The sequence below is a fragment of the Bactrocera tryoni genome, chromosome 3 (genome assembly GCF_016617805.1).
Source record: "Bactrocera tryoni isolate S06 chromosome 3, CSIRO_BtryS06_freeze2, whole genome shotgun sequence".
NCBI lineage: Eukaryota > Metazoa > Arthropoda > Insecta > Diptera > Tephritidae > Bactrocera > Bactrocera tryoni.
In genome coordinates this window covers 15,853,731-15,880,748 of record NC_052501.1, presented here as the reverse complement: position 1 = coordinate 15,880,748, position 27,018 = coordinate 15,853,731, and the positions used below count along the sequence as shown (strand labels likewise).

Sequence of the window (27,018 nt, the reverse complement as noted above, 5' to 3'; positions counted from 1 at the left end):
GTTAAAAGCAATAAATAAAAAAAAAACAAATTGCATTTCATAACTGCGTATATTTTGTTTCAATTTTTTGTTACTTTATTGCCTTCTATTTTTAAATTCGTGTGAGTACATATGGACTGTTGGGTAACCCAGCTAACCAAATGTGGAAAGATCCAAATGTTTTTTTGAAAATCAACTATATCCATACCAACTCGCAAGTTCTCATGAGTAGCTTTTTGTCAATAAACACACACATTAGAAACCATTGAAATTTTCGATTTCCGATATCTATTAGAAAAGCGATGTCCAGGACGCTGTAAACATTGCCGTTATTACGAATTTGCATACGAGTTTTCAAAAACATTTATGTGTGTTGTTTTGAATTAAAAATTTCAACGAAAGTTTTCAAAAACATTTGCATATGTTCATTGTTTCGAACCATGACAATGAGTAGGCAATTTTTCTATCACCAGATTTTCAGCACGCGCACTGAGTACTTCAGTATCTTAAAAAGAAAATATGTATTATCTCTGGCTTAGCTTTTTATAGATTCTAAGAGACTTTGAACTAACGGCATAAAATGTATTATTGCTTCCAATCAAATAAATAAACGTGTTAAACGACTTTACAAAATTGCAACTCATCGCGCAGTCAGTAGAACCGGCCGGCTGAGCAGTGGGTGAAAACATATAAAACATAACGCGAACATATATACATACATACACATATACATACTTATATATATCTACTCTGCAATATTTTGAGTTGTATATTAGTCACACTTACTTTACATACACACATATATATATGCTTGCACGCTTATCCATATCAAAGTAAGAACAAATGTTCTGATTGCTGATAAACAATGGCACGCTCTTGATTTCATCGCTAGCGCTCACTAGACTTAATTAATTCTATGCAATTTCAGTAGCAATTTTGCCTTCTTAGCGAACACACATTTTTTTGGTTTTCCTTGAGTATTTTGTTTATTGACATTTTTTGTTGCACATTGTAAAATTGCATTAATTTGAATTGTAACGCATACGCCATGGTGTTCTGGACGTTAGTGATTGGTGCGATCATAATCGCTTGGCTCTACAAACTAAATAAGGATTATGTGGTGCTGACATTATTTTCTAAGCGGGTGAAAACAGCTGACGGCACGCCCTTGGAAAATTCAGTGGCGCTGCCCAAAGGACGCACAATATTTGGCAATGCCTTCGATTTCGCTTTATCCCCTGATAACAGTGAGTTTGTGTGTTTATTTAATTTTTCAGAAATTGCAGTGTCATTAAGGAATGAGCGCATTATGATTATGCAAATAGACTGCATTGTTAATCCATTACCGTTACCAATACTTACTAAGTACCTGAGTTGTTATTGAACTTGAATGAAGATGAGTCGGCATTTTCAACTTTTTTCAAAAAATTCGCGGACTTTAACTTCTAAAAAAATACTCTTAAGAGTATATATATATTACATATATATATATATATATATATATATATACATATATATATATTTATTGTAGATTAATGTGATTACATGAAGTAATCATCCACTTTTATTTTTCATATTTTAATATTGCGTTAAATTTACAATTTATAGTAATTGTGGGTGTCTTCATCACTGTTCAGCAATTGGATCAAAGTTCATACAGTTGATGTACATCTGCAACTTTTAATTGAATCATCATTATAGAATCATCGATTTCGGTATTTTAATTTTACTCTTTGATGACTACTATTAAAATTGGCATTGTTTTGTATTCAAAAAAACAAGTTTGAAAACTTAATAGGTTAGATTATTAAATTAATTGTTGACAAAACTTGAAATTAAAAACTGTTGCGTAAGCCTACATTCATTATTTGACGACACCGTTAATGGCTTACAATACAATTTGGTAACTTATTCAATTTATTAAGACTACAGTGCAGTACACGTAGTTCGATCGACAAATTATCTTTCCAAAATATTTATTGCAATTGCAACATCAACCTCATTTACTGAAAAGAGAAGCATGTGATATAAACCATGAAAAGCTCAACCAGAGAATCGGAATTTAATAATGGATTCTCAAAAAAGTCTTGCGGTATGTTTATTAAATTTTTTTTTTATTGAAATTGAAATGAATTTTTGATGACCCATGCCCAGCTCTTGACCGATGCTACGGCTGCTACTATGCCGGTCTCTTTCGACCAATTCAGCGATTTTATCGCAATTTTCGACGACAGGTCTTCACCTCTACACCAGAACGAAAACGTTGAAACCATCGTTGTGCGGTGGAAATGGAAACTGTATCGGGTCCATAAACTGCACAAATTTTATTGGCGGCTTGAGATGCATTTTTGTCTTTATCGTAGTAGTACTGTAACATATGCCGTATTTTCTCTTTATTTTGCTCCATGTTTGCGACGCTATAGCTCACGAACGACTTAAAAGAAACGGCAATCAATCAAACCCGTGTTGAGCTTTCCAAAAAGGTATAGCATGACCCGATGCGACGAATAAAACTAGAACTACGTGCTTTCAGCGCCTACTAGCGAAAATCCGCAAGACTTTTTTGACAACCCATTATAATTGGGAGATGGGGTGCAGACCAGCCTATATACCTACTCCGCTAAATCATTAATATAATTGCATGGTTAAAAAAAAGACGGCTGGGAAATCGGAAATCACTATACAGTGTACATTGAGGGCAGAGAAAAGTCTGAGCTATTTGTATTGACCTTTGACATTACTCAGATATACTCGAGAATAGATTTTCAAGCAAAAACGGTTTGGGATATCAATGAAATTCTTTATTCCTGCGAAATTATATTCAATGTCATTATGTATGAAACTCAATTTCTTTTGCATGGTCACCACGGGTACTCTTGCAGAAGTCCAGAGGCTGAAACCAATTTTCAACGGTTTTCAAGCAAAAATCGGCCGATACTGCTGTAATTTCACGTTCAATATTCGTACGAAGTTCATCAATCATCGCTGACTTGTTGGCATAGAAAATATACTTGACGTAGCCCCACAGGAAATAGTCAAACGGCGTCATATCGCACGACCGAGACGCCCAATTGACTGGGCCATTTCGTGAGATAACACGTTCACCAAACTTGGTTTTGTGACGCCATACTGATGGAACCACATGTGGTCCATGTCCATATCATCCAATTCGGTCCAAAAATATACGGTTATCAAGGAGCGGTAGCGATTCCCATTCATAATAACATGCCGGTCTTGATCATCACGGAAGATGTACGGCCAATGAGGCTGCCAGCCCATAAACCATACCAAACCATAATTTTTTCGAGATGCAATGATGACTCATGGACTACGTGTGGAGTGCTACCTGACCAATAACCCACATTTAGCTTATTGGCAAAGCTAGTCAGCCAGAAATGAGCCTCATCGTTGAAGATGATTTTTCGATGAAAACCCGGATCATTTTCAAGTTGTTGCTCAGCCCAATTCCCGAACATATGACGATTTTGGTAGTCAAGCGGCTTCAGTTCCTGCGTCAATTTGATCTTGTTAGGATGTAAGCCAAAATCGTTTCGCAAAATTCGCCTCAACGACGTCACAAAGATGCCCAACGCTTGGGAACGACGTGTGAGAGACTGGTTTGGGTCTTTCTCAATTGAAGCGCTAGCGGAAACAATATTCTCGACACTACGGGCACTCCTTTGTCCCACTGGCTCGGGAACATTTTGTACTGTGTCTGTGGATTCAAAGTTTTCCACCAGATGCCGAATTGTTGATCTGACAGGACGATTATGACGACCATAAATTGGACGTAGCGCTCTTAAAGTTGAGATCACTGACTCCGAATTTGGGTAGTAAATTTTTATATTTTCGACTCGTTGTTGGATCGTATATCTTTCCATGATGAAATGGCAAACTTTTCTGAAGAGCTGGAAAAAATATTGCGTCGTTTGCTGTCCCTATTATTCTACTTTTCTGGCGTTCTTTTTGAAAACTCCGCTAAATGAGTGCTAAAGTAATATGTGAACCGATTTCATACATTGTCAGCATTATGTTTTAGTGTATCGAATATTATATATTTACTTAAGATTGCTAAGGAATTTATATGTAGGATATTGACCGATATATGTATACGATATAATGTCCGTTGAAAGAGTGAAACTCTTACATAAGTTATATGGGAGTAGAGGAATATATTGACCCGCTTGAAATTCTATAAGATAGCTTAAGTATTGATAAATATGTATAGGTACATATATATTATAAAGAAAACCTTCTTATTTTAGGTACTTCGAAACCAGGAAACATTCACTCGACTTTATCTATTTTTGATAGAAAGACACAACGTTGTCTATATTAGAAAGCCACGCTCTTTAAAGTTCATTAAGATAACTCACAATCCTGTATTGACCGATAACATACTGTAAGGAATCAATCGGAAGTTCGAAAATTTGTATATTATGTATATGAGGGCTCTGGAAAGCTGTCTCTATTTTACCCTTTTTTTGCACTAGGACACAAATAGAGATATCTAGTTTCATTATTATACGATCTCGTCATCCTGCTCATTTTTATATACATTTGTATATAACTAAGTATATACTTTAAATTTCCTTGCAGTGTTCGACTTCTCGCGCCAACTTGCTGATGAAATGAAGCGCAGTTATCTACAATATGGATTATTCACATCTTTTTACAACATAATCACCGCTGAGGATGCTGAACTAGTGATGAACGATCAGAGTCTGATTAAGAAGAGTATTATTTATAATTTTTTGGTGCCGTTCTTGAATAGAGGACTGCTAACGTCATCAGGTACAGTATTCATTTGAGAATATGTTATTTGGGGTAAATACTTTGCTAATTTCTCCAATGTCTTAGGTAAAAAATGGCACTCTCGTAGAAAAATGCTGACTCCTGCCTTCCACTTTAATATACTTGGACAATTTGAAGAAATTTTTAAGTGAGTTTTTGTTAGTCTGAATATATTTATTCTAAATAAATATATATTTATTTATATGTATATACATTCGTTTCAGAGAGGAGAGTAAAAAATTTGTGGAGAGCTTGGAAGCCGGCGATTTGAGTTCTGTAACCTTAAACGATATCATACCAAAATTTACACTGAACGCCATTTGTGGTAAGCTTTAAAAAATAACAAACATATCTTCAAATATTTTTAAGTGATAAATTTTGATATTAGAAATTAGCCGAAAAGTAGCTATTTTCCTATAACATGTTATGTTTATGCGTGGGAAAATGAAAGATACATACATATAAGATAATGAACGATTCTTTGAAGTCTTCTTTATTGGCGTAGACACGGCTCACGCGGTTATAACCGATATTTAAAGTAGTCCGCATCAAATTTGATTAGATCCTAGTAGAAAATCTATAATTCAAAGAACGAACTGCACATTAACCACTCTTAATTTTAATAATAGTTAGGCTTTCAAATAAGCATATCTCGAAAAGTCATCGAACTTGTTGTGGATTCATATTTTTAGAGTTTTATCTATCGAAACGTGACTTAAATTTATCAGGCCTTACAAATAAAAGTTCATCTTAAAAGGATCATTTCTGATTTAGACTATACTGAGTAACAAGTGAAATTTTTTTTCAATCCCTTACCTCGCTTTACAGAGACCGCATTGGGTGTCAAGTTGGATGAGCAAATGAATGCCGATCAATACCGTGCCAGCTTCAAAATGATCGAAGAAGTATTCTTGATGCGTTTCCGTAATCCATTTTATATCCTCGATTCCTTATATAAAGTATTCTTAGCGCCTAAAATTGCGAAACACATTTCAATTGTGCAGAATTTCTCCAGTGAGGTAATTGACAAGCGACGTCAAGTTTTCGCGGAAGAGCCAGAGCATAGTGAAGACAAGGCGGATGACAACCAAAGGTATGTGGGTTTGAAACAAAATTTCACAAATTACTACTAAAATAACAACTATTTTATACATTATTAGCTTCTATACGAAAAAACGCTACGCCATGTTGGACACACTGCTGCGCGCCGAACGCGATGGACTCATTGATCATGTGGGCATATGTGAGGAAGTGGACACATTTATGTTTGAAGGCTACGACACCACATCGATGGCGCTCTTATTTTCACTTATGAACCTTTCATTGTATCCGGAAATGCAAGAACGCTGCTATCAAGAAATACTTGAACATGTTGAAGGTTCGTACCCGCTTTGCTTGGTTGTCTCTTTTCAAATTATCCATAAGTTTTTTTATCATTCGCCAACAGATGATTTGAGCCAATTGGACATTCAGCAGCTAGCCAAACTGAAGTTTCTGGAGTGTTTCATTAAGGAGACCCTACGTCTATACCCCTCAGTGCCGGTTATAGGGCGTGAGGTTGCGAATGACACCCGCCTTGCCAATAACCTAATATTGCCGAAAGGTTCTCAAGTAATCATACATATAATAGATATCCACCGAAGTGCTAAGTACTATGAAAATCCTAAAAAATTCGATCCGGAACGTTTCGCGCCTGAAGCGTCAGCCGGTCGACATCCTTTCGCGTACGTGCCATTCAGCGCAGGACAAAGAAATTGTATCGGTATGTATTGCAGGCTTTACTTTTCTTCAAATATGTACATACATATGTATCTTAAATTATATATCTTTTGGTAGGACAAAAATTCGCTATGCTGGAGCTCAAGACGGTTTTGGTTAACATCATAAAGAAATTCAAAATTTTACCTCTGAAGAAGGATCAAGATGTAAAGCTCGAAGCCGGCATGATTATAAGGACACCAAATATCATTAAAGTGAAATTGGAAAAAAGAGTTTAAAGAGAGGAGAAAAAGAATTTTTAAGTGACCAAGCTACATCAGTGAATTTAGAAAAAATCAAACTTTAATTTATAAAATATACAGTATTGTTTTCTAAAAATTTGTGTGAATTTGACAGCTGTCAACTGATCAGCTGTCTTATAATCAATTCAACCCAATGTTCATGTTTTCTGTTTTATACATACATATGTAAATAAATATTTTTTGCACTTTTGTGTTTAATTTATTGTGATTATTTTTTTATTAAAGTTTGCTCTGGAGTTTGTTATACTTATACAAACATATACAATTGTTCAAGAATTATATAATATTTTAATGATGTCTCAAAATAAATTAAATTAAATTACTAATTTTAAAATATTCTAGATAAAATGTATGATTTTGCGCTAGATTTGAAATTAAATGTAAACATTTTCACGATTCTACTTTGAGCACACTTGATATCCAATCCAATACACTAATTTTACAGTTGTAAAACCCGCAATCACCGGAACTGCTGCCGATTTTCTCTGCTTCTATATATTGTACACTTTGTGGCGTCGCTTGGTCTACGGAGCTACTAGGGCTAGATAAGATTTAAATTCATTATTTTTTATTATTATCTGTCTTAGTATTTAACCAATGAAAGTTATATAAAAACCGTAAGTTAAATACCTAAGCAAAATATGCACAATCTGTTCGAAGACACCATGAAGTCGTTGAAAACTCAGCGAGCTCGCTTCACATATCGCTTTAAGTATGCATTCAGTGCCGCTATAGCCGTAGCTTTAATAAAAAAAAAATAATATAAAATAAAATAAATTATAGATTTTTATTTTACATATGAATCAGGTTTTACAAATATGTTAGAGAAACTCTTTACAACCGAGCAATAATTACGCCTTAAAAATCGCTCACCCGAAACCGGTTTCAGACTCATTGTCTCTAAGGTAAAGTTGTTCAGAATGATCCGAAAACATTTTCCGCTCGATTATTCTCTTTTAGCTCCCTGTAAATCAAACCGTTCTAATGTACATATCTGATAAACGACTTACATGTGAACAGTTTCTTCTAACAATCAATCGAACAGTGTGAAAATGGGTGAAATCTACCGACTCACGACTACCCGTATATCAAAATATTAAATTCTGTCGGATTCCATACAATTACTCTTCTTTATTGGCGAGTTTACAACAGCAAGCTAGTCGATAATCCAAGCTAAGTCATGTCCTTCTCCAACTGGTCTTTACAATGTGGTGGTAGTCTTCCTCTGCTTACTCTCAGAGATGGAGTGATTAATCCAACCGAACTACATGACCTAACCAGCGAACCGCTGTCTCTTAACTCGCTAAACTGTGTCAACAAGATATACGACAAATCTTTTTTGACGTATGTATATAACTTTTCACCAAATGGTGCTTTCAGGGTATAGCACCCTTCTGTTAAAAATCAACACCGGATACCTAATTTGAAGCTCTCAGTATTTATGAGTATGTGTAATAAATGAAACTTCGTCTTATATGCGTACGACATGGTCTAATTATGTATGATCCGACCCCATTGATACAGCATTTTTCTTGGGATTCCCATCACAATCTGTATATACGCGAACTACTCCCTCAGTTTTTGAGATATCGATATGAAATTTTGCACTCCTCTTTTTCTCCACAAAAAACTACTCATTTGTCGGAACCGCCGATATCGGACCACTATAGCATATAGCTGTCATACAAACTGACCGATCAAAATCAAGTTCTTGCATGGAAAACTTCTTTATTTGGTGGGATATCTTAACCGAATTTGGCACGAATTATTGCTTAAAGCAGCATTACAACCTCCAAAGATATTATGCAGATCGGACTACTATAGCATATAGCTGCCGTACAAACTGACCGATAAAGATTGGCCTTAATACGGAAAACTTTTTATTTGACGAGTTATCATCACAAAATTTGGCACAGAAGAACTGCCCAAAGCAAGGCAACACCACAATCTCCGAGGAATTTATTGAGATCGGAGCCACTTTATAGTACATTTATTACAAGAAATGACCTTTATGTGTATTATAGCTTCGGTGTATCCGAAGTTAAATTTTTTTCTTTTCTGTAATGTTACCTATCAAGTCGTTGAGCAATACACGAATATAAATTCCAACGCAGCTTCGATGATCGCGATTCCCAGCCATAATGACCATGATTACCATGATATGTAGCATTGTATTCACTTTTATACTCGGGATAAAATGGATTTTCACGATAAGTAGTAACGTTATAGGGCAGAAAAAATTGTCCCTTCAGGGTATAACCGACGGTAAGAGATTCATACTCCAGATCCGCTGGTACGCCAATGCCGGCAATAAACTAAATATATAAAATTTCATTAAAAAATTGTAATATTAACTAAAACCAATAATATTTGCTGCTCGTTAATGTCATTAAAAGGTGTGTGCTCATAACTTACAAGCAAACGCGTAGGCGCTTGTCGCGGATATATCAGCCACCGCTTACTCCTGAGTAAACTAGTGCTCTCAATCAGCATATTATTACTGCTGTTGAGTGTGACAAACACAAACACCCAAAAGCTTAGAGAACAACCAATCATTGTGAAGAATTAAAGGCAACTAAAGCCTCGGCTAAGCCAACCACTAATGTAGATTCTATGCAGAATTTCTTTCTGTACACATTTTTGCATGAACATGCATAAATTTATGCTGAAATGGGGTGCAACATCACGCTGCCAAGGTGAGAATGCTAATTGCATGGAAAAGACTTCACACCTGCGCACTAAACGACGCTTTTACTGCATTACTGACTGCTGTGCCAACACTTAAATTTAACACTGTCTAAGTAAATGTTGATTAAAAAACGTTAGGTTGTTGTTTTTTTTTTTGTTTTTGTTGCATTCATGCCACCATTTATTTTCGCGAGCATTCAAACTACTAGATTTTCACATACATATATTATGCCTGGACGAGATGAAAACAGAAAAAACTAGCTAAACAGTCGGTGTGAGTTTGAGCGCATGCGCAACTGCACACATACATACATTGCATACATTCTAGACAAAGTGGAGAAAACATGCGTTATCTATTAATCATTAAAAAATATAGTACACTTGAAATTTGTTCACGCTCTAAAGAGAAAAAACATTGACCGATTACACATAAACGTAGTTGCACTAGCAGTTGCAAGCCTATACAAGTGTGTGTGTGTGTATGTAATTAACTACAATTTAATAGTTGCGCTGCAAGATGCGACGTTTGGCCTGATCCTCTTCCGTTTTCAAACTGCTCTTTTTCACATGCAATTGCCAGGCGTCGCTCAATTGAAAGATGTCGACCAGCGTCTTGAAGGACACGCTCTTCTTCGGGTTATATGGACGATGATGTGTTTGGTTGTGACTGCGCTCATGTGCATATGCTTGTTGACGCTGTTGTTGACCTTCCAATTGTTGCAAGGCATCCGCTTCACTAGCAAGGCTCTCTTGCTCATACTCTTCCTCTTGTACACACATATAGGTGGCGGAGTCAGTTTCCGTTACACAACCTTCGTCGCTTAAAGTCTCTGCTGTAACAGTTTTCATAGCCTCTGTTTGCCCGTCGTCTTGTTGGTCATCATTTGGTGCTTGTTGCAATATTTGTTCTTCATGCTGTTGCAATTGTTGTTGTTGTGTTTGCGTTTCGTCTTCCATAATAACTAAGCTGCTTAATATTTGTATTTCCGAATTTTTTGTTGATTTTATTTAAAAAAAAAGTGTAGGATTAAACAACACAAATAATAATTGAGTTCATGAAAAGCAATTTTTTCAAATATAAAAAAATTGTTCGAGTTCAACGGTGAAAAGTATAAATAATACAACAAAAAGATTACGTGCTTGTTTGTGTGTATTCCCAATGGAAAATTTTGCTCAATCAAATTTTGAGTTTTGAAATTAAAATTTTTCGATTCAAAATTTTCATTAGAAACTTGCTTCAAGTAATGATTTGTTATTGAAATTGTTTCTAAAAGTTTTAATCAAGAAATATTGTGTATTGTATTACTATACCCTTAACGAAGTTTGCCCCTAAAGTTGTAAAAATTTATCAACAACCAAGCTTATTGTGTTGAAAGTAAGGATTTATTCTTATTAAGCTCATCATGACGATAATTGTGAGCGCACATTGCAATAAATATTAATGAGTTGCACTATATACCCTTTTATGCGTACTTTCAAATGTTTATATGTATTGGTATATGGTTGTACAGCTGAATATTTATCATATTATAATTAAACTAATTTCAATAATTAAATTTGCAATTATTGCCCAAAATTTGGAAGATAGTTTGAATTTTAGCAAATTACAGTTATAAACTTATAAAATGTATATTTATTTATAATTCACACATTACACTTACAAGTTTACTGAACTAAATAGAAATTGAGATTAATTGCAATACCATGTTCGTCATTACTTTTACTGATCATATATAGATTTATCAGCCAAATTCAATATGATTTTAATATATTTGCACAAAGAAACATATAAAAGCAAAATACTTGTATCGTGCCATTAATTGGGCCTTCCAGATACAATACTATTATATACTTCACGGTTAAAAGTTGATTAAGTTGCTTAGATTAGCGGCGGCATAATGGGCATTATATGACTAATTAATAATCTAAAACACAAAAAGTTGCCATTGTATGAATCTTTTTCACTTAAACTAAGTTAAAATAAGAAAAAATTACATGAAAGCTCTTAAAAATGTTGTGACGCTGTCAGTTGACATTTGAAAATTAAATTAAAAAGAAAAATGTAATAAAAAATGTAAACAATGCAATATGACGTTACTTTAAGTATTAATATGCGACAATACTGCACTTTTAACTTAAAACGAAAATATAAATGAGAAAACTTTATATATTTGTATAAGACCAAGTCGCAGTGCTCCGCTTTAAACAATTTCGTGCTCTTAATTCAACTCAGTCTATTTCCATTGTTGCTATTTACTGGAAGTGGTATTCATTATGTTTGTTTATATTTCGTTGGCCATCGCTTTTAAGCTTTATTATTTTTCATCCTTATGAAACTCATCCATACAAAGTTTACAGCTCCACGAACCCTCGGGCGGCGTTATTAATGGTGGTGACAAACAGTACATATGATAGCCGCGATCACAATCGTCACAGAATAACAATTGATCATCATTGTCCGAAGTGCCACATATGGAACAATATTTGCATTCGATGCATTGCCAGCGATAACGTTTCACCGAGATAATCATATTTGGCGTAAACTGTAGACAAGAGGGATGACCGGAACGTCCGCAATCTGAACATGACACTAATTCTTCGGGTAAATTTGTCTTTTTGTTCTCACGCTGATCACCCAAACAGAAATCGCAATAAGTTGATGGCGTGGCTACCTCGCGATCGGTGCGCAGTTTATTTTTAAGATCTTTCTTTACGGCACCACCAGCTGCAACAACTGGAGCAGCAACACTTGCAGCCACTGTCACAGGTGGTGTAACAGTTGGTGCGGCAGCGACAGTTGTAACACCACTAACAGCACTTGTACTGGGTAGTACGGGCGCAACAACATCAGTAGTGACAGCAGCGGCAGTGGCCACTACATTCGGTTCGCTTATGGTTTTATCGAAAGTTGTGCCCGCACTCGGTGCAGCAGTAGTTGGCATTACAATTGCCGATTGTGAAGTTTCATCATTCGTACCAATCGGCGAAGCTGAGTTCGAGTTGCTAATCTCCATGCTAGAAGCTACAGCACTAGCTGCTGCCGCTACAGCAGCAGCCGCGGCAGCTGCCGCAGCAGCTGTATTTGCATTGTTGTTATTGGCATTATTAGCGCCACCACGTCGACGACCACCACCTTCACCATCTGCGTTATTGCGCCGACGACTGCCTATAAAGGAAAACGTAAATATAAACATTTGAAGTTTGTTCATTTTAAATTAATTTAACATACCGCCACCTTTACGACCACGTTTTGGTGTGCCATCAGCAGTTGCTGTACTTTTGCGAGCAGAGCGTGAACCGCGCTTACGTTTACCACGGCTACTATACGCTATATCATCGTAGTCATTATCTGATTCAAAATCTTCCTCGAAATCATCGACATGGTGATAGTGCGACATGTCAATGTCCTCATGGAACCAATCCTTTTCTGGATTGGCATGCGAATCTTTGCTGTCATTATCACCTGAAGCACTCATAGAATTACCATCTGCTGCGACGATTGCTAACAAGTATAAAAGTGATAACATAAATACAAAGATAAGTAGAAATTAAAGCGATTGTTTACAAAACAAGCAGCACAGCAAGCACTTTTATTGACTCTGTTTTTTGCCATTGCAATGGGCTCAATGTAACAACGCATTTCAAAAGTTATAGTTATACCATAAATATGCCTACCTGCACTTTCTGTTTGATAATGATCGCGCCCTGAGGCATTGCCAGTGGATTGATGGTAGTGTGGTTCACGATACTGGTAGGCCCGGTAACTATGGTGATGATTAAGCAAATACTGACGTTTCGGTTTGCGCCAACGTGCTGATGGATAGGTGTATATTTGGCCGTCCCGAAAACCAGGCATACGTTGACGTTGTTTCATGAATAAAGCACAATGTGTCTGCGCAACACCAGTTTGCGGATCCAAAAATGGCATACGTAGACGTCGTTCGATACACAATCGTGTATTGAAGTTTTCACTATTTTCCAATATTTCCTTGTACGCTGAGTCATTTAGAAAATTCTGTATTTTCTCAAAGTTGTTGAGATTTACAACTTCAATTTCGGAAGCCATTATCCCTTTTACTCTGCTTTTGAATTAATTCTCGACAAAGTTGAATGGACTACTTTTACGTATATTTGTATGCGTGTGAATCTGTGTGTTTGCACAAAACAGTCTGGCAGATATCGAAGGTTGTTTTATACCACCTTCGAAGTGTTTAGTATTCCGAAACGATACCAGTAATTTGGTTACGTTTTTTAAACTCTTTTAGTTACAATATACAAAAAGAATAATGGTTTCTTATTAAAAATACATTTTTCACTTTTCACAAATGTATACCTTAAACAAAAGCAAAAACTTCAGGTGCGTCTCTAACAAAGCGAGTACACAAAGAAAACACAGAGACAAGCTGCCATATGTTTGACAAAAATATTTAAAATTTTGCGTGATTTTTGAGTTTCTTTATTTGATTTTTGGTGAGTGAGCCTCCAAAACTATATGCACACAAAATATTCATACAATAAATATAAAATAAATCTAAAAAACTTTGTGGTCTGTTTAGTAAAAATATTGCGCAAATAAAGACGAATACAAGAGAAAGCTTACATTTGTAAACATAAAACATCAGATTGCTAATGTGGCAACTATTGAGGCCAGTGTGTCATTCAATTTTTGATTTGGGCGTGGAAAAGGAACAAAAACAATTTTGTTTTCTAGTGAGATTTTTATTTTCGTTAATAACTTTATTGTAGCATATTTAATTGGATTCTGTTTTTTAAGTTTGTGATAAATAACCATCATGGGCGCCAGTAATCGCACAACACGCATAGCAGTTGGAATTTCGGCTGTATCATTTATATTGTTTCTAATTGCATTCGTCACACCCTACTGGCTAATTACAGATGGTCGTATTGACAATCCTCGCTTTACAAATCTTGGACTATGGGAAGTGTGTTTCCGAAATTTCCAGGATATACATCGATTCTACGATACCGTCTTTAATGGATGCATGTGGGTATTCGAGGAAGAATATTACATTATACACGATTTTCTTCTACCAAGTTTCTATGTTGCTGTGCAAGTTTTTGCAACACTCTGCTTTGTGTTGTGTCTCATCGCTTTGCCGCTGACATTATCATTTTTGCGTACCTCTCGTGATGACGACCGTTATGTGTTCCTACTGTTAACTATTGGATCCTTCCAAGTACTAGCTTCAATATTCGGCTTTATCGCTGTTGTAATATTCGGTGCGAAAGGAGATTCCCGTGATTGGATGCCAGGATGGCAAAACAATGATATGGGTTGGTCATTTGCTTTAGCTGTGGTTGGTGGCGTCATGTTATTACCAGCCGGTGTATTATATATAGTGGAAGCACGTCGTGAACGTTATCGTCATTTAAATGAAATTAGTAATCGTGATATAAGTGAATATGGCGGTCCCACAGATGAGTTTTACCAACAACAGGCGCAACAATATTTTGCACCGGAACCAACTAGACCAAGGCGTCCACCACCCGGTCAGAGTACATCTGCCGCTGCTGCTGCAGCAGCCGCTGCACTACCCAAAGCAGGTGGAATACAAACCGACATCTGAGAAATATTTCACTAAACTATAAAAGCAAAATATTTTATTTACAAACATGAATCTCGAAAATCCGTCCATTTTTTTAATGAGTTCGGCAAAATGGCCAATAATCATTCCATGTTACGTCTAGTTTTTAGTCAATTAGTATTTCTACTCCAGTACAAGTATCGACAAAGTTTATGTAATGTCTAAAACATGTTTTATAAACATCATACGTCCGTTTCGAATAAATATGTATACATATCTTTTAATTAAAAAATCTAAAAAAATATATACATATATTGATTACACGATAAACTTTTGTCTTTTATACATTGTTATATTCGTAAATTATGTCTTTTATAGATATATAATTTTTACAGAACTCTAATAAAGATTTTTACATACAAATTTATATATACAGTTATTGTTTTAATTCAATTGATTGAATAATACGAAATATTTGTATAGTTGACATTGCGCTTCTGTTCCACACTTGTACATTATTGGTTTCTGGGGTTTCGCAAAAGTTTGTTCGAGACTTATTATATTATCCTTAATTCTTAAGAATTGCATGTAGAAAATAGTATCAAGCAGTGAGAGAAATCATTTGAATTGCATGAAAGCCGTTAACATTTTAAGCTGTCGCATTTTACTTAATATTTTTATAAGATGTAAACGACTAGAGAACACATAAATTTGTCTCAATCTTCCTTTAGGCTATATGGCCGGAGCCATTTCTGTCGCTTGGCGGTTTCGCTATTGTCTCAGATTTCAACCAATTCGCATTTTGTTGTTCGCTAGACGTTGACGTTTTCTCAACTATAACGAACAATTCCCGCTTGTTTGTTTCTAGTTGTGCCCTCAGATAGGCTATTAAATCAGTCTCGCCCCCAATGCATTCGGGCTCCCGCAATTTCGAGTCTAAATTGTAGTACTTGCCATCGATACGACGTACGGCTATCCAGTGACGTTTTTGCAATGGCAATGTGACGAATGCGAATTTGTAGTCCGAAGGCACGTTAAGAATGAAACCGACAATTGCATCCAAATCAATGCAGGACGGGTCTCTACAGATGTGTAAATATTATGAAATAATGTCGTAAGCAAATAATTTTGGTTAATTACTATTTTTCATTTACTTGCGTTTATCAAACCAAACTGCTTCGCAGTTCCGCAATTGTAGTGCCGTCATGATAACATTAATGTCATAATTGCCTAAACCCAACGGCGAACGATGTGGATTGATCCAAACATTTGGACTTAGGTCGTTGCATATTTGATCCAATTGTTCTTTCGTGTAGGACTGTTCACCTTTAATAGATGTTTCTAATATAAAATGTTGGAATAACAGAATATATATTACCTTGGAAAAGATTATTGAGCGTATGAAGCGCGCATAGCTGACGCGTCTGTCTTTCGTGGTAAATATTTGTTGGCATTATCGGGCACTCACTGGCTACTTTATGATACTTAGCTGTCAATATCTCATTGATTAATTTGCATTTATTTACAGTGCGTAAATTTTTTGTGAACTTTGTTGTTCCCGTCGCCTTTATTTATATTTTTATTTATTTTCTTAGTTGTATTACACCTAAAAAGTCATTCATGATTTTTGTATAACTAATTGTGACTTACATACTATAAAAAAGAGGAAGCATGCGTTATTGTGAAACGCAAATTACAACAGTGATGGAAAACGCATTGTGTGGAACAATTATTAATCAAAGCTGTTTTGAAAAATATTTATTTTATTGTGTATAAATTATTTTTATTTAAATGTTTTACGTACGCTTCCTACTCACATTCACTAGATTTTTCTTAATTTTATGAAATATTAAACTTACATCTTCTTTGGCTGTCAGCACGAAAATCCCTCAATTCATTGCAAAAATCCATTAAAAATATTTAATGTCAATCGTTAAAGTCAGACAGCACTCGTCGTACTGGTCGAAGCTGTCATGTGATTATATTTTTCACCTGACTGACATTTTTCTTCGCAAATTTCTTCAACTTCAATTCGACGACGGCTGAAAATTTGTAAGTTTTCCGTGAGGAAAATTGTACGAGGTTTAAGAAGAAAAGTCACCGTTTACCTTTCAGTGTAACACAAATAAATAAATCAGCAAAAATGAAAATTTGTGGTCCAAAATTGTCGCTCTGCGGTTTGATCATCTCCGTTTGGGGAATCATACAATTGGTGAGTAACCAGCACTTTGTGTAATATTAGTTATTGGTGATTTCCTCTGGAATAGATAAGCCATACAAGATAAAAATGTAAAAATTAATGTAAAATATGTGACTACGTAATAGTTTAGTAAATTTACATGTGCAGTTTGCATTATATTCTTGAGCTCCAAATAATTTGCAAAATTTTGTTTTCTTTGTTTCAGGTGTTGATGGGTGTTTTCTTCTTTATACACAGTGTTGCGCTAATTGAAGATTTGCCTATCAAAGAAGAATACACATCTGTAGAAGAATTCTATACTGCAGCCAATGCTGCGTATAACCAGGTATAGTGAAATAATTAATTGGATATACAAATACTTCCATATACTCGTGATTTGTGTTCATGACCTTGATCACGCTAACATCACAGTCAAACCATTTTAGAATCTTCATTTAAGTTAATTTTTACTTACAATTTTAAAATTTTGTTTACCTTCCACTAAATTTTAACTTTGTTTTTTAGAATGCCTACAATTGCTGGATTGCTGCCTGCATCTATGTGCTGACTCTATTGTTGTCCGCCCAACAATTCTATGTCAACAGCAGAGCAACTGCCAATTAATTTAAGAGACCGAGTAACATAAAACCTAACAAACCTAAAAAATCAACAACCACTTGTTTAGTTCGTTGACGTATTATGTTCTAAATTTCGCCACCGTCATCTTATATTGTTGAAGTTGTAGCTAGCAGCCATCTCTAAATAAAAAAACGCAGCTCAGGTTGTGTCAAGCATTGCGGAGACATTAAGTGGGAGCAATTATGGAGTACTGCAACACAGTGTGTCACCTCAAGTTCATCAGCGTCGTCGTTATTGTTGATTTTTTTTTTTAATTTTACTAAGCGGTGTCTGCAGTTATCAATGCAAGAATATAGTTTTACAAAACCATTGAGTAACTCTTTAACATTATTTGTGTACTTACAGTTGATGTAAACTACCGGAACATAATTTTGTTTTGTGGAAATTTCAGCAAACAAAATGTTCTTTGATTTCGAACCTTCAGTATGCTGCTAAGTTTCGACAAGCATTAATCGACAATTTTCATCTTAAACTAAACACATTCCATAATCGTCCAAATCCTTTGCGAAATTATTATTATTATTTCTTTCAAATTGATGTCTGCTATAATTCGCTGTCTGGTATTGCTTCCACTTTGCTTTAGCAATGTGCGCAAAAGTATTCTTTTTATTTACTTGTATTCTGCGTTGAGTGTATTTCGCTGGACGTCACAATTTCACTTTACTTTAACACATTGCACAAGCTTGCGCCACTTGTATAATAACTAAATATAAATATGCTACAATTTGCAAATTTCGTTTGACTGCTATTTGGATAAATGCACATCTTTTTACTTGGAAGAAAGTGTTTATAGTTCTACTTGTCTGCAATTGCTTGCAAAATTCATCTACAAGCTACTTTCCGTAACTGTTTATGGTCTCCTCGATGTGTGTGTGTTTGTGTGTACAGTAACGTGACGTTAAGTATTGCAATTTCTGCGTAAAAATTAGTGCATTTTTCTGAATTTTTACATATTTGTTCTCTTGTAAAGTTAAATAGCAACTTGTAAATTAAGTAAAAAATATAGAACTTTAGTAAATACTTAAAAAGATTAATACATACATATATACATAATCCGTATAAGGAGCACACCGCAAAAGCTGGTGAAAGTGTTGTATATCTTGAAAAGTTAAACTTCTATAAAGTGTATATTGAATAAATATTATTTACATAATAAATAAAACTTAGAAAAAAACAAAAAAAGTTTCTAATGTGTGTTGTTACTGGTGGGCGTGCCTTGTTTTAATTTTAAAAAGTTGTGGTTTTTCAAATCTAAAATGAAACCGTTGGAACCTCGGTTTTCATAACAACTGTCAATTTGGTAGTATTCTACCAAAAATGAGAATTATTTTATGCAAGTACCACAACAACAAAACAGTGTATTTGCTTAAATGGTGTTCACTGAAGGAGGAGAAAAAGGAAAAAGGTGGGCCGGTTGCTCGCTCTACCGCCAGCCAGCAACGCCGGCGGGCATGATGACCCTCGCAGAGAGAGCATGAGCGGTGCTAGCCTAAAGCAGGCGATCAGTCAGGCGAGGTAGCGAAAAGGCGCCGTTTTAGGCTATCTAAACCCAAATTGCGAAACGGAAGAGCAGGCAAATAACGCCACAGGAGCTTTCCAGCTTTAAATTTGAAAGGCTGAGGGTTCGCAGCGCACAGGTGGCCGGAGGCGTATGCGTATGTATGTGGATTATCTTATGACAGAACTGAGAGACTATTTCGCTTATATGCAGTCAGCTGTAAAGACTGACAGACATAATAATTTACGAGTATAATGCTTTAATTTAAGTGGACTCCGAAGTTTTCTTCTGGGTCTTACAAATACGCTGACAAACTTAGTGTAGCCTGTTTAGAGTATAAAAACTATCATAAAAATTAAAAAAAATAATTTTTCATTTAACTTTTAAATTTACGATTTCTTAGTTCCATATTTAATAAAACAACAGCGCATTTGGATTTCGAACATATTTTATTTTAGACGCTTTTCGTTTTTAATATTTTATATATATTTTAATAGATGATATTAACTTTAGAAATTTTTATATTTAAGCAGGTATTTTTGCATACTTAATTCGATAAATTTTTTGCAGTTTTTACAATAAGTTAATAATAGTTGTTATTTTATATATGCATTTTAGTTATATAATATACATATGCATGCCTGTCGAGACGTTTACTCGCGCTTTTATACATACATATTTATTGACTATAACTAATAATTTATGTTTTTTTTAAATTTTTTTTCATAAATGTTTGTTTGTGAAAGGTTATACCAACACTTCTTTGCATTTATTTACTACTTATAAATAAAAAAACTTATACTTTAACCCTTGCAAACTGTTTTTAAGGTTATGTATGTGTATAGTAAACTTTCATATACATACATATACATTCGTACGTAAGTGTATGTATGTTTGTATGCTTATATACATAAATATATGAAACTAATGCTTTTCGTGTGCTAATTACAATAAGTACGTTAATGAAAATTTTAAATATACATATGTATGTTTAAACAACTAAAAATTCAACAGAAACGCACTTTCTTATACAATATTTCTTTTTTTTCGATAATTGTACAAAAATACTTAGCAATTTCAACTAATCTGCATAAATACATACATACATATACATATATGTATGTATATACATATGTATATTTTATTTATATATTTAATTTTTCATTTTATTTTAAGTTTGTTTTTTAGTTTTAATTTTGTTTTTGTTTTATTAAAAAAAAAGTTTAATTAATTTTTTATATTTTACTTTAGCAGTTTTTATTTTAATTTAATTTTTTAAATTTTATTTTAATTTTTTTTTAATTTTTTTGTATAATTTTTTTTACTATTTTCTTGGTGTTATCAGTTTTTTTTTGTATGTAACTAGTTGTCTATGTATTATATAACTTTAAATTTGTGAATAAATATGCTTAGAATTTAGCAATTGTTTGCTTATACAAATATTTTGATTAGAAGTTTGTTGGGCCTCCAAAGAAATTCAAGCAATTTGTATATACAACTGTGCTTATTTTAGTTACTTTTTATTTATAATTTTTATTTTTGTTTCCATATTTCACTTTTGCTTACATATTTAATAAAAAAATTATTTTTTTTACCAGCTGGTGTACATTTTTCATATTTTCCTAGTAAATTATTTCCAATGATATGTTAATAGGAAATTAATGCGAAAAGTAATATAAAATAAATAAGGATTTACAGAGACTATACATTTTTTTACAATAATTAAGCTCATTGGTGTTTAAAATTTCTAAAAAAAGTAAAAGTTTGCAATCGAATTAAACTAATATAAATTAAAATTCGAATACATACAACACATATGTACATGTGTAGTATATATGTATAAAAAAAACAAATTTACATAAAAATATGCTAAGAAACTCTGTAAAAAAAAAATAATTTAATTTTGCATTTTTGAAAAAAAAATTAATTATAATTAATAATTTGTTGAAAAAAATAAAAAAGAAATAAATAAAAAACCTATAAAAAAAAAAAATTTAATAATTAAAAAATTAAAAGAAAATTAATTAATTCTTTTCTAATTTTCTTAAATTATTAATTAATTAATTAATTTTATTTTATTATTTATATATTTGATTTTTAATTGAATTCAGTATTTTTATAAAATTCAATATTAAAAAAATTATTTAATTTTGCATGTTAAAATAAATTGTGTAAAAAATTAAAACAAAGTAATAAATAAAAAAAATTAGAATTAATAAATAAATTTAATGATTTAAAAAAATTAATTAATATTTTTAATTTTCTTAAATTATTTAATGATTAATTTCTTAAATTATTTATTTAATTATTTTGTTTATATTTTTTTTTAATTTTTTTATTAATTTGATTTTTATATTTATTTAAATAACTCAAAAAATTTAATTGGTTATTTATTTAAGTAAATTAATTAAATAAATTTATTTATTTTTAAATTTTTTATTTATTTATTTAATTTTTTTATTTATTTAAAAAATAAATAATTGTAAAAAAAATTAAATAGTAATTAAAAAAATTAATTAAATAAATAATTTAAAAAAATTTAAAATAAAGTATTTATAAATTTAAAAAAATAAAGTTTACTGGATTTTTTTTTTCAATATTATGTACAGTTTCTCTATTTTTTGATTTCACCCCTGCAATTTTGAAGCTAAATTTTGTTAGAATTTCAATTTTTGTAGGTAATGGCGTTATTTTTTCTGTCCACGTACTATATATATGTAAATGTAAAGCTTTAATCTTGTATATAGTATATATTTTTGACTTCAATACAATTGCCTGCTCTAGCAAGCTATTTATGTACCATACATATGTATGTAAATTAGAAAAGATTTCTTCAAAAGTGAAATTTGTATGTAAATTGTTTTGAATTGTTCCGTTATTTTCATTAATATCAATTGGATTCCTGTTTAGGTTTGCTCTGTTGTTTTTTAAATGTTAAATACTTATGTATGTATGTATATGTATGTATAAATCTGTATGCGATTTCAATTCTAAGAATCTGCGAACATTTCCAAAAGGCCCGTTTTTTCTCTTTCCGCTTTCCTCTATTATACTTCCTACCGCTAAATAAATTTAGCTTTTGTTTTTGTTGTTTGTTAATTTACTCAGCACATTTGGTTAAGTTTATTCGCTCCTGATTGCGGCTCGAGCTTCGAGAAGATTTTCGATTGAGCGGTTCCAAATATGCCGCTGGAGTCCAACCCTCTGCATTGGCTTCTGTGGGAATGAGAAAGGCGTTGAAGAAAAAAAATAGTGAAAAATTAGATTTTATACAATTTTTTTTAATATTTATAGTAAATGCATGCTAAATTTAGTTTTTAATCAAATTATTTAATATATTGCTTAAATAACTCATAATTTATAAATAAAAAGTAATAAATTTATTACAAGAATATTTTTTTCCATTAATAACTGAATGTTCGTATTAGCAAGCTAAAGGCAGTTTTTATTAAAATAATTTAATATATTTATTAAATATCTCACATTTATTAAAAAAAAAATATTTTTATTACAGTTTTATTTAATTTTTATTAAAATCTGGCATCACTGCTGTTAGAGCAAGTGGCAAACTATCACTAAAAATCCTAATCTTTAGCAACATTATCAAGCAATAAATCGGCCAAATGTGATATATTCACATATTCGATCATATCAGTTTTTTTCCATTATCAAGCACACATTAATGTTTATTAGGGTGCAATTAAAAGTTAGATAATGTAAGACCTATGTTGTCTTAAACAAGCTTTTATTATTTGTTACAGAAATTGCAGCAAACAATTTACTTTAAAACAAAAATTGTTGTCAACATGTTGCTAAACTAATATTTGTTGCTAGCAACATTGTTGCGCAACATTTGCATAAAATACACCTATCAAAATTAAATAGTTTTGGCAAAAAAATATTAATTATGTTAAAAATTTCTTCGGCAACATTGCTTAGCAACATTTGAATTTCAGATTTAATGTTTATTAGGGTGCGATTAAAAGTTAGATAATTGACTTTGAGATTTACAAATAGCGTCAATTTTAGGCTTAACTTGTTTTGCACACGTGTTGCTAGTCACGTTTGGGAAATATTGATTAAAGTTGTGACAGAAATGCTTCAAGAAATCGATGCCGATGACGTTGCTCTGTATGGTTAAAGTAACATTTCTGGGTATCGTTTACGAGTTAACACAAGAGTACCTCAATGTGGTACTTAGCTGTGTGGATGAGCGCGGCTTGGCTGTCAATCCAAATAAAACTGAACTGGTTTTAGTTACCAGGGCGTATAAAATCTCGGATGCATCTCTTCCTCCATTACTCTCTCTCGACTTATACTGTCGAAAAGCTGACTCTTCCATGATAAAAATAGAGATAGCAATCAAGAAAGCCCAATGTTGAGGAAATAGAGAGGTTACCTTATTATTGTTATAAAGCAGCTATTGGGATCTGAGGCTATTGTAGAGCCACTGGAAAAGAGGTGCAGTGAGTTTTTTTACGATTAGATTGAAGCTTAAGGAGCAAGTTGGAAGGGTAATCTCCTGCCTTTAGCTCTCAATCAACTCTTGTTTCAGACTGCCATACGGCTGTTTAGCCTTTCAAGCAAAAGTGGCAGAGCTGTTATACAGGCCTCGTTGATAATAAGCTTAAAGCTAGTTAAGGAGTAACTGGATACTGTCTCATTGGCACTCACGATTGAAGCTAAAGATTCTGGAGGACGCAACTTGTCAAAGTTGCAATGAGGAAGATGAGGCAGAAACATCCAAACACTCATTCATTCACTGTCTAGCTTTCGGCAGGCTAAGGTTGAAGCATTTTGGTTCCCAAACGAATTCGGCAAGTGGCTTGGAATTGATATTAACCGCCTCAATACATTTTTGGCAGGCTCTATGCGTTTTGTTGATATGCGACGGTCTTTTTGAGATTTGAGAGAGTAATTTGTATCTGGCAACATTTTTGTAGCAATATTGTTGCTCGAAATGTTTTTAATATATCTCCAAAGCTACTTTTGCAACAATTGGATATGAAAACCAATATATAATATTACATTGGAAATAGAAGAACATGTCTTTAGTAAAGCTTACTACTAGCAACAGTTGCATTTCAAAATTGTTCTAGCAACATTATTGTGGTACAAACGCATAACTACTATTGCTAATACATACATATATCACAACTACTTTTGGATATGGACGTTTTTAAGGGGTCATTCGCTTGAACAGTTCAACATCTGTGGCCAGAATTAGATGCTCTCGAAATATTTGCATACATATGATCAAATTTGACCTGGACTATGCTTTTAAACTGCGTCCAAAAACTGAAGGGACAAAGAAAACCCGTTTTTTATGTTGGTATAACCCTTTTATGTTCGTGCGAAGTTTGCTCGGAAAACATACAAGACTTTCTTTAATGCTTTGGTTTGTTCTCCTTATGTCAATTAGTTGTCTTCGCCAGCTGTTTGTCTACGAAGCGAAAACTTTTTCTGGCGATTTTTTACAATGGAAAAAATTTAAGTACGAGTTCGCTAGAAGTTTCAGGGTTGAGGCCTACGGCATCGTTGCAAATGTTGGAGTAGAGTTGATAGGAGTTTCAGGAGCATGTATTTAGGGCTATTCTGAAGTTTTTTTTTGTCGATCCGGATCAAATTTGAACAGACGATACGTGGAAATGTTTGAGAAGTGTTCAGGAGCACGTTTGAAGGCTATTTTGAAGGTTTTGCGTCAATCCGGAGGATTCGGATTTGAGTTTCAGGGCTACGGAATCGTTTAAAATGTTGCAACATGTTTCGAACGCCTGTTTGTAGTTTTTTCGTCAATCCGGTATCATATCATATGATACGTAAAAATGTTGCAGAAAAGTTAATGGGAGTTTCAGGAGCATGTTTTGGAGGCTATTTTGAAGTTTTTCGTCAATCCGGTTCAAATTTGATCAGACATGAAAATGTTCCAGAAGAGTCTAGAAACATGTTTTGATGGCTATTTTGAAAATTTTCGTCAATCCGGTTCAAATTTGATCACATGATACGTATGCATGAAAATTTTTCTTTAGTATATAACTATATATAAAAAATCCAGATATGTGGAAATAAATATAATACTATTAAAAAAGCTTAGAAACACCAGCACCACAACAAATATATACTGATAGACTATATACTGATATATCTATATATTAACTACTCATACTTCCTTTAAAGATGGTGCTTTGTTACAACATATTTACATATACATATGTATACTAAGCATTTACAAATTTACATAATTTATATATTGCATTATATATTTATTTTTTTGTATATATGTACATACGTATGGTACTTAAATAATACAATTGAATTACCTAAAACACGCACAAACCACCAGCCAGCACAGCCCACCTTCAACAATTCAATCGCATCACCTTCGCGCATTGAGACCTCCGAGTGTCCCATAGCCGCATAATCGGCAAGGGCAACAAATTTACTGCCCTAAAATTATATGATGAACTATTTTACAAAAATGCACGTCGCAATTCAAGCGAAATTTTATCAATAACTGTACTTAAACGCTACTTAAACTAAGCAACGTTGCATTTTTGAAAAATTAAAATTTTTTTCAAATTTCAAATTTTTTGTGTTTTTGGTAAAATTTTGCATAAAATTGTCAATAAATTCTCTTAACCCTTTAGCTATGAGCTTTTTTGCGAATAATTTTCAACAAATGAAATTTATAATTTTAAATTTTGTAGCGAAAGGATTGCAAGAAATGCGTTTGTGTCGTTAACAAGAAGCGTTGCTGCCACAAGGCAGCATTTACTATTTATTTATATATATATATATATACTTATGTGGCATACAATGTAAATCAAAGTGAAAAATGGCGTTGGCAATGCTTTGCACTAAATTAAAAGATTGCGTGGTGTTCGCAAGGCAAACGCGTAATGCAACAACTATGGAGAACTAGTAAAAATGATCAACGAACGCCGCCGAGGCAAATACGATTTTACACATACATGTACATGTAATATATAATTAATTGTTGTATATTTTTTAAATAAGCATTATTTATAAGCGCAAAACGTATATATCAACACAACTTATTAATTATTTGAGCATTTTTTTTACTTTTTTAATTAATGTTTTATAATTTGCAATATTTTTTTGTCATTTTTACATATCAAAGTAAACGAAAATCAACGAAATTCAATTGAAATGAAACAAAATCTATAAGCAATAATTTATGCACTTGAGGATATGCTTGTTTATGTATGTGTATGTGTGTGGGGTGCGTGAACGCTTGACTTCTGTGCATGGCTGTGAGGGTTTGTGCTGCTGTGGGTGTGCTTTTGTGGATGGGTGCGTATGTATGTATTAAATATGGTAGTTGGTGATTGGTGAATAATTTATAACGGTATTACAATTCATTTTGTTGTTTGTGCATTTGGAGCAGTGCTTTTCGCGCTAAAACACTATTTTATATTGTGGACTTTCTAGTAACATATACACACATACATAAGATATAGATTGTAATATTGCTTAAAATATGTTTAAAAATGTCGAATATGATTTTTTAAAGCTTTGATTTCGTTCTTCATGTATTTGAAAAAAAATTCCCAGGTTATTGCTATTATTGGTAATTTTCTAGGCTGATTAAATTTGAAAAACACTAGAAGCAAAGTCGATGTCGAAAACAATATTAAAAAAAATACTTTAAAA

General features: G+C 33.2%; 8 protein-coding genes across 15 annotated transcripts in view; 3 read left to right on the top strand and 5 right to left on the bottom strand.

The window, feature by feature from the left end:
• Positions 1 to 932: 932 nt before the first annotated feature.
• On the top strand, positions 933 to 6,770 carry LOC120770499 (cytochrome P450 4p1-like). The gene is made up of 8 exons (XM_040098023.1): positions 933 to 1,226; positions 4,579 to 4,773; positions 4,840 to 4,921; positions 4,998 to 5,098; positions 5,602 to 5,866; positions 5,934 to 6,151; positions 6,221 to 6,535; positions 6,610 to 6,770. The coding sequence occupies exons 1-8, from the start codon at positions 1,028 to 1,030 to the stop codon at positions 6,768 to 6,770; spliced, it is 1,536 nt and encodes a 511-aa protein (XP_039953957.1). The 5' UTR covers positions 933 to 1,027.
• A 397-nt stretch (positions 6,771 to 7,167) lies between these two features.
• LOC120773118 lies at positions 7,168 to 9,350 on the bottom strand. The gene is made up of 4 exons (XM_040102113.1): positions 9,210 to 9,350; positions 8,865 to 9,109; positions 7,425 to 7,535; positions 7,168 to 7,335 (listed from the first exon to the last, which is right to left on the bottom strand). The coding sequence occupies exons 1-4, from the start codon at positions 9,348 to 9,350 to the stop codon at positions 7,185 to 7,187; spliced, it is 648 nt and encodes a 215-aa protein (XP_039958047.1). The 3' UTR covers positions 7,168 to 7,184.
• A 300-nt stretch (positions 9,351 to 9,650) lies between these two features.
• LOC120771759 lies at positions 9,651 to 10,517 on the bottom strand. Its single transcript, XM_040099941.1, has one exon. It carries the CDS (start codon positions 10,437 to 10,439, stop codon positions 9,981 to 9,983), a length of 459 nt encoding a protein of 152 aa, XP_039955875.1. The 5' UTR covers positions 10,440 to 10,517; the 3' UTR covers positions 9,651 to 9,980.
• Positions 10,518 to 10,843: 326 nt separating this feature from the next.
• LOC120772060 (zinc finger protein ubi-d4 B) lies at positions 10,844 to 13,850 on the bottom strand. Its single transcript, XM_040100445.1, has 4 exons — positions 13,816 to 13,850; positions 13,158 to 13,740; positions 12,712 to 12,984; positions 10,844 to 12,648 (listed from the first exon to the last, which is right to left on the bottom strand). Exons 2-4 carry the CDS (start codon positions 13,546 to 13,548, stop codon positions 11,798 to 11,800), a joined length of 1,515 nt encoding a protein of 504 aa, XP_039956379.1. The 5' UTR covers positions 13,549 to 13,740; positions 13,816 to 13,850; the 3' UTR covers positions 10,844 to 11,797.
• A 265-nt stretch (positions 13,851 to 14,115) lies between these two features.
• Positions 14,116 to 15,094, top strand: LOC120772045. Its single transcript, XM_040100418.1, has 2 exons — positions 14,116 to 14,192; positions 14,257 to 15,094. Exon 2 carries the CDS (start codon positions 14,276 to 14,278, stop codon positions 15,068 to 15,070), a length of 795 nt encoding a protein of 264 aa, XP_039956352.1. The 5' UTR covers positions 14,116 to 14,192; positions 14,257 to 14,275; the 3' UTR covers positions 15,071 to 15,094.
• Positions 15,095 to 15,196: 102 nt separating this feature from the next.
• On the bottom strand, positions 15,197 to 16,658 carry LOC120772046 (josephin-like protein). The gene is made up of 3 exons (XM_040100419.1): positions 16,407 to 16,658; positions 16,183 to 16,354; positions 15,197 to 16,110 (listed from the first exon to the last, which is right to left on the bottom strand). The coding sequence occupies exons 1-3, from the start codon at positions 16,480 to 16,482 to the stop codon at positions 15,756 to 15,758; spliced, it is 603 nt and encodes a 200-aa protein (XP_039956353.1). The 5' UTR covers positions 16,483 to 16,658; the 3' UTR covers positions 15,197 to 15,755.
• A 331-nt stretch (positions 16,659 to 16,989) lies between these two features.
• On the top strand, positions 16,990 to 18,171 carry LOC120772067 (ribonuclease kappa-B). The gene is made up of 3 exons (XM_040100453.1): positions 16,990 to 17,240; positions 17,434 to 17,553; positions 17,733 to 18,171. The coding sequence occupies exons 1-3, from the start codon at positions 17,172 to 17,174 to the stop codon at positions 17,829 to 17,831; spliced, it is 288 nt and encodes a 95-aa protein (XP_039956387.1). The 5' UTR covers positions 16,990 to 17,171; the 3' UTR covers positions 17,832 to 18,171.
• Positions 18,172 to 22,074: 3,903 nt separating this feature from the next.
• Positions 22,075 to 27,018, bottom strand: part of LOC120772138 (guanine nucleotide exchange factor DBS) — a 179,075-nt gene continuing 174,131 nt past the window's right edge. For 6 of the 8 annotated variants that reach the window (XM_040100557.1, XM_040100565.1, XM_040100564.1 and 3 more), the window contains 2 exons: positions 25,665 to 25,791; positions 22,075 to 22,560 (listed from right to left, as the gene is read on the bottom strand). In XM_040100557.1, coding sequence (XP_039956491.1) covers positions 22,445 to 22,560; positions 25,665 to 25,791 — 243 coding nt within the window. In that variant the 3' untranslated portion in view covers positions 22,075 to 22,444. Of the gene's footprint in view, positions 22,561 to 25,664; positions 25,792 to 27,018 lie in introns of those variants that run through there. The other 2 variants (XM_040100559.1, XM_040100560.1) reach the window with 2 other exon arrangements.

Excerpts from the sequence above, each read along its gene's own strand:
- LOC120770499 (XM_040098023.1), top strand. The coding sequence starts at position 1,028 with ATGGTGTTCTGGACGTTAGTGATTGGTGCGATCATAATCGCTTGGCTC. Across the intron at positions 5,867-5,933 it reads AAGGCGGATGACAACCAAAG|CTTCTATACGAAAAAACGCT; the intron begins GTATGTGGGTTT and ends ATACATTATTAG. Across the intron at positions 6,152-6,220 it reads AATACTTGAACATGTTGAAG|ATGATTTGAGCCAATTGGAC; the intron begins GTTCGTACCCGC and ends ATTCGCCAACAG.
- LOC120773118 (XM_040102113.1), bottom strand. The coding sequence starts at position 9,350 with ATGATTGGTTGTTCTCTAAGCTTTTGGGTGTTTGTGTTTGTCACACTC. Across the intron at positions 9,110-9,209 it reads AAGCGCCTACGCGTTTGCTT|TTTATTGCCGGCATTGGCGT; the intron begins GTAAGTTATGAG and ends TTATATATTTAG. Across the intron at positions 7,536-8,864 it reads ATTGCTCAACGACTTGATAG|CTACGGCTATAGCGGCACTG; the intron begins GTAACATTACAG and ends TTTTTATTAAAG.
- LOC120771759 (XM_040099941.1), bottom strand. The coding sequence starts at position 10,439 with ATGGAAGACGAAACGCAAACACAACAACAACAATTGCAACAGCATGAA.
- LOC120772060 (XM_040100445.1), bottom strand. The coding sequence starts at position 13,548 with ATGGCTTCCGAAATTGAAGTTGTAAATCTCAACAACTTTGAGAAAATA. Across the intron at positions 12,985-13,157 it reads TTATCAAACAGAAAGTGCAG|CAATCGTCGCAGCAGATGGT; the intron begins GTAGGCATATTT and ends TATACTTGTTAG. Across the intron at positions 12,649-12,711 it reads ACGTGGTCGTAAAGGTGGCG|GCAGTCGTCGGCGCAATAAC; the intron begins GTATGTTAAATT and ends TTTCCTTTATAG.
- LOC120772045 (XM_040100418.1), top strand. The coding sequence starts at position 14,276 with ATGGGCGCCAGTAATCGCACAACACGCATAGCAGTTGGAATTTCGGCT.
- LOC120772046 (XM_040100419.1), bottom strand. The coding sequence starts at position 16,482 with ATGCCAACAAATATTTACCACGAAAGACAGACGCGTCAGCTATGCGCG. Across the intron at positions 16,355-16,406 it reads GCTCAATAATCTTTTCCAAG|GTGAACAGTCCTACACGAAA; the intron begins GTAATATATATT and ends CATCTATTAAAG. Across the intron at positions 16,111-16,182 it reads GTTTGGTTTGATAAACGCAA|AGACCCGTCCTGCATTGATT; the intron begins GTAAATGAAAAA and ends ACACATCTGTAG.
- LOC120772067 (XM_040100453.1), top strand. The coding sequence starts at position 17,172 with ATGAAAATTTGTGGTCCAAAATTGTCGCTCTGCGGTTTGATCATCTCC. Across the intron at positions 17,241-17,433 it reads TTTGGGGAATCATACAATTG|GTGTTGATGGGTGTTTTCTT; the intron begins GTGAGTAACCAG and ends TCTTTGTTTCAG. Across the intron at positions 17,554-17,732 it reads CCAATGCTGCGTATAACCAG|AATGCCTACAATTGCTGGAT; the intron begins GTATAGTGAAAT and ends TTTGTTTTTTAG.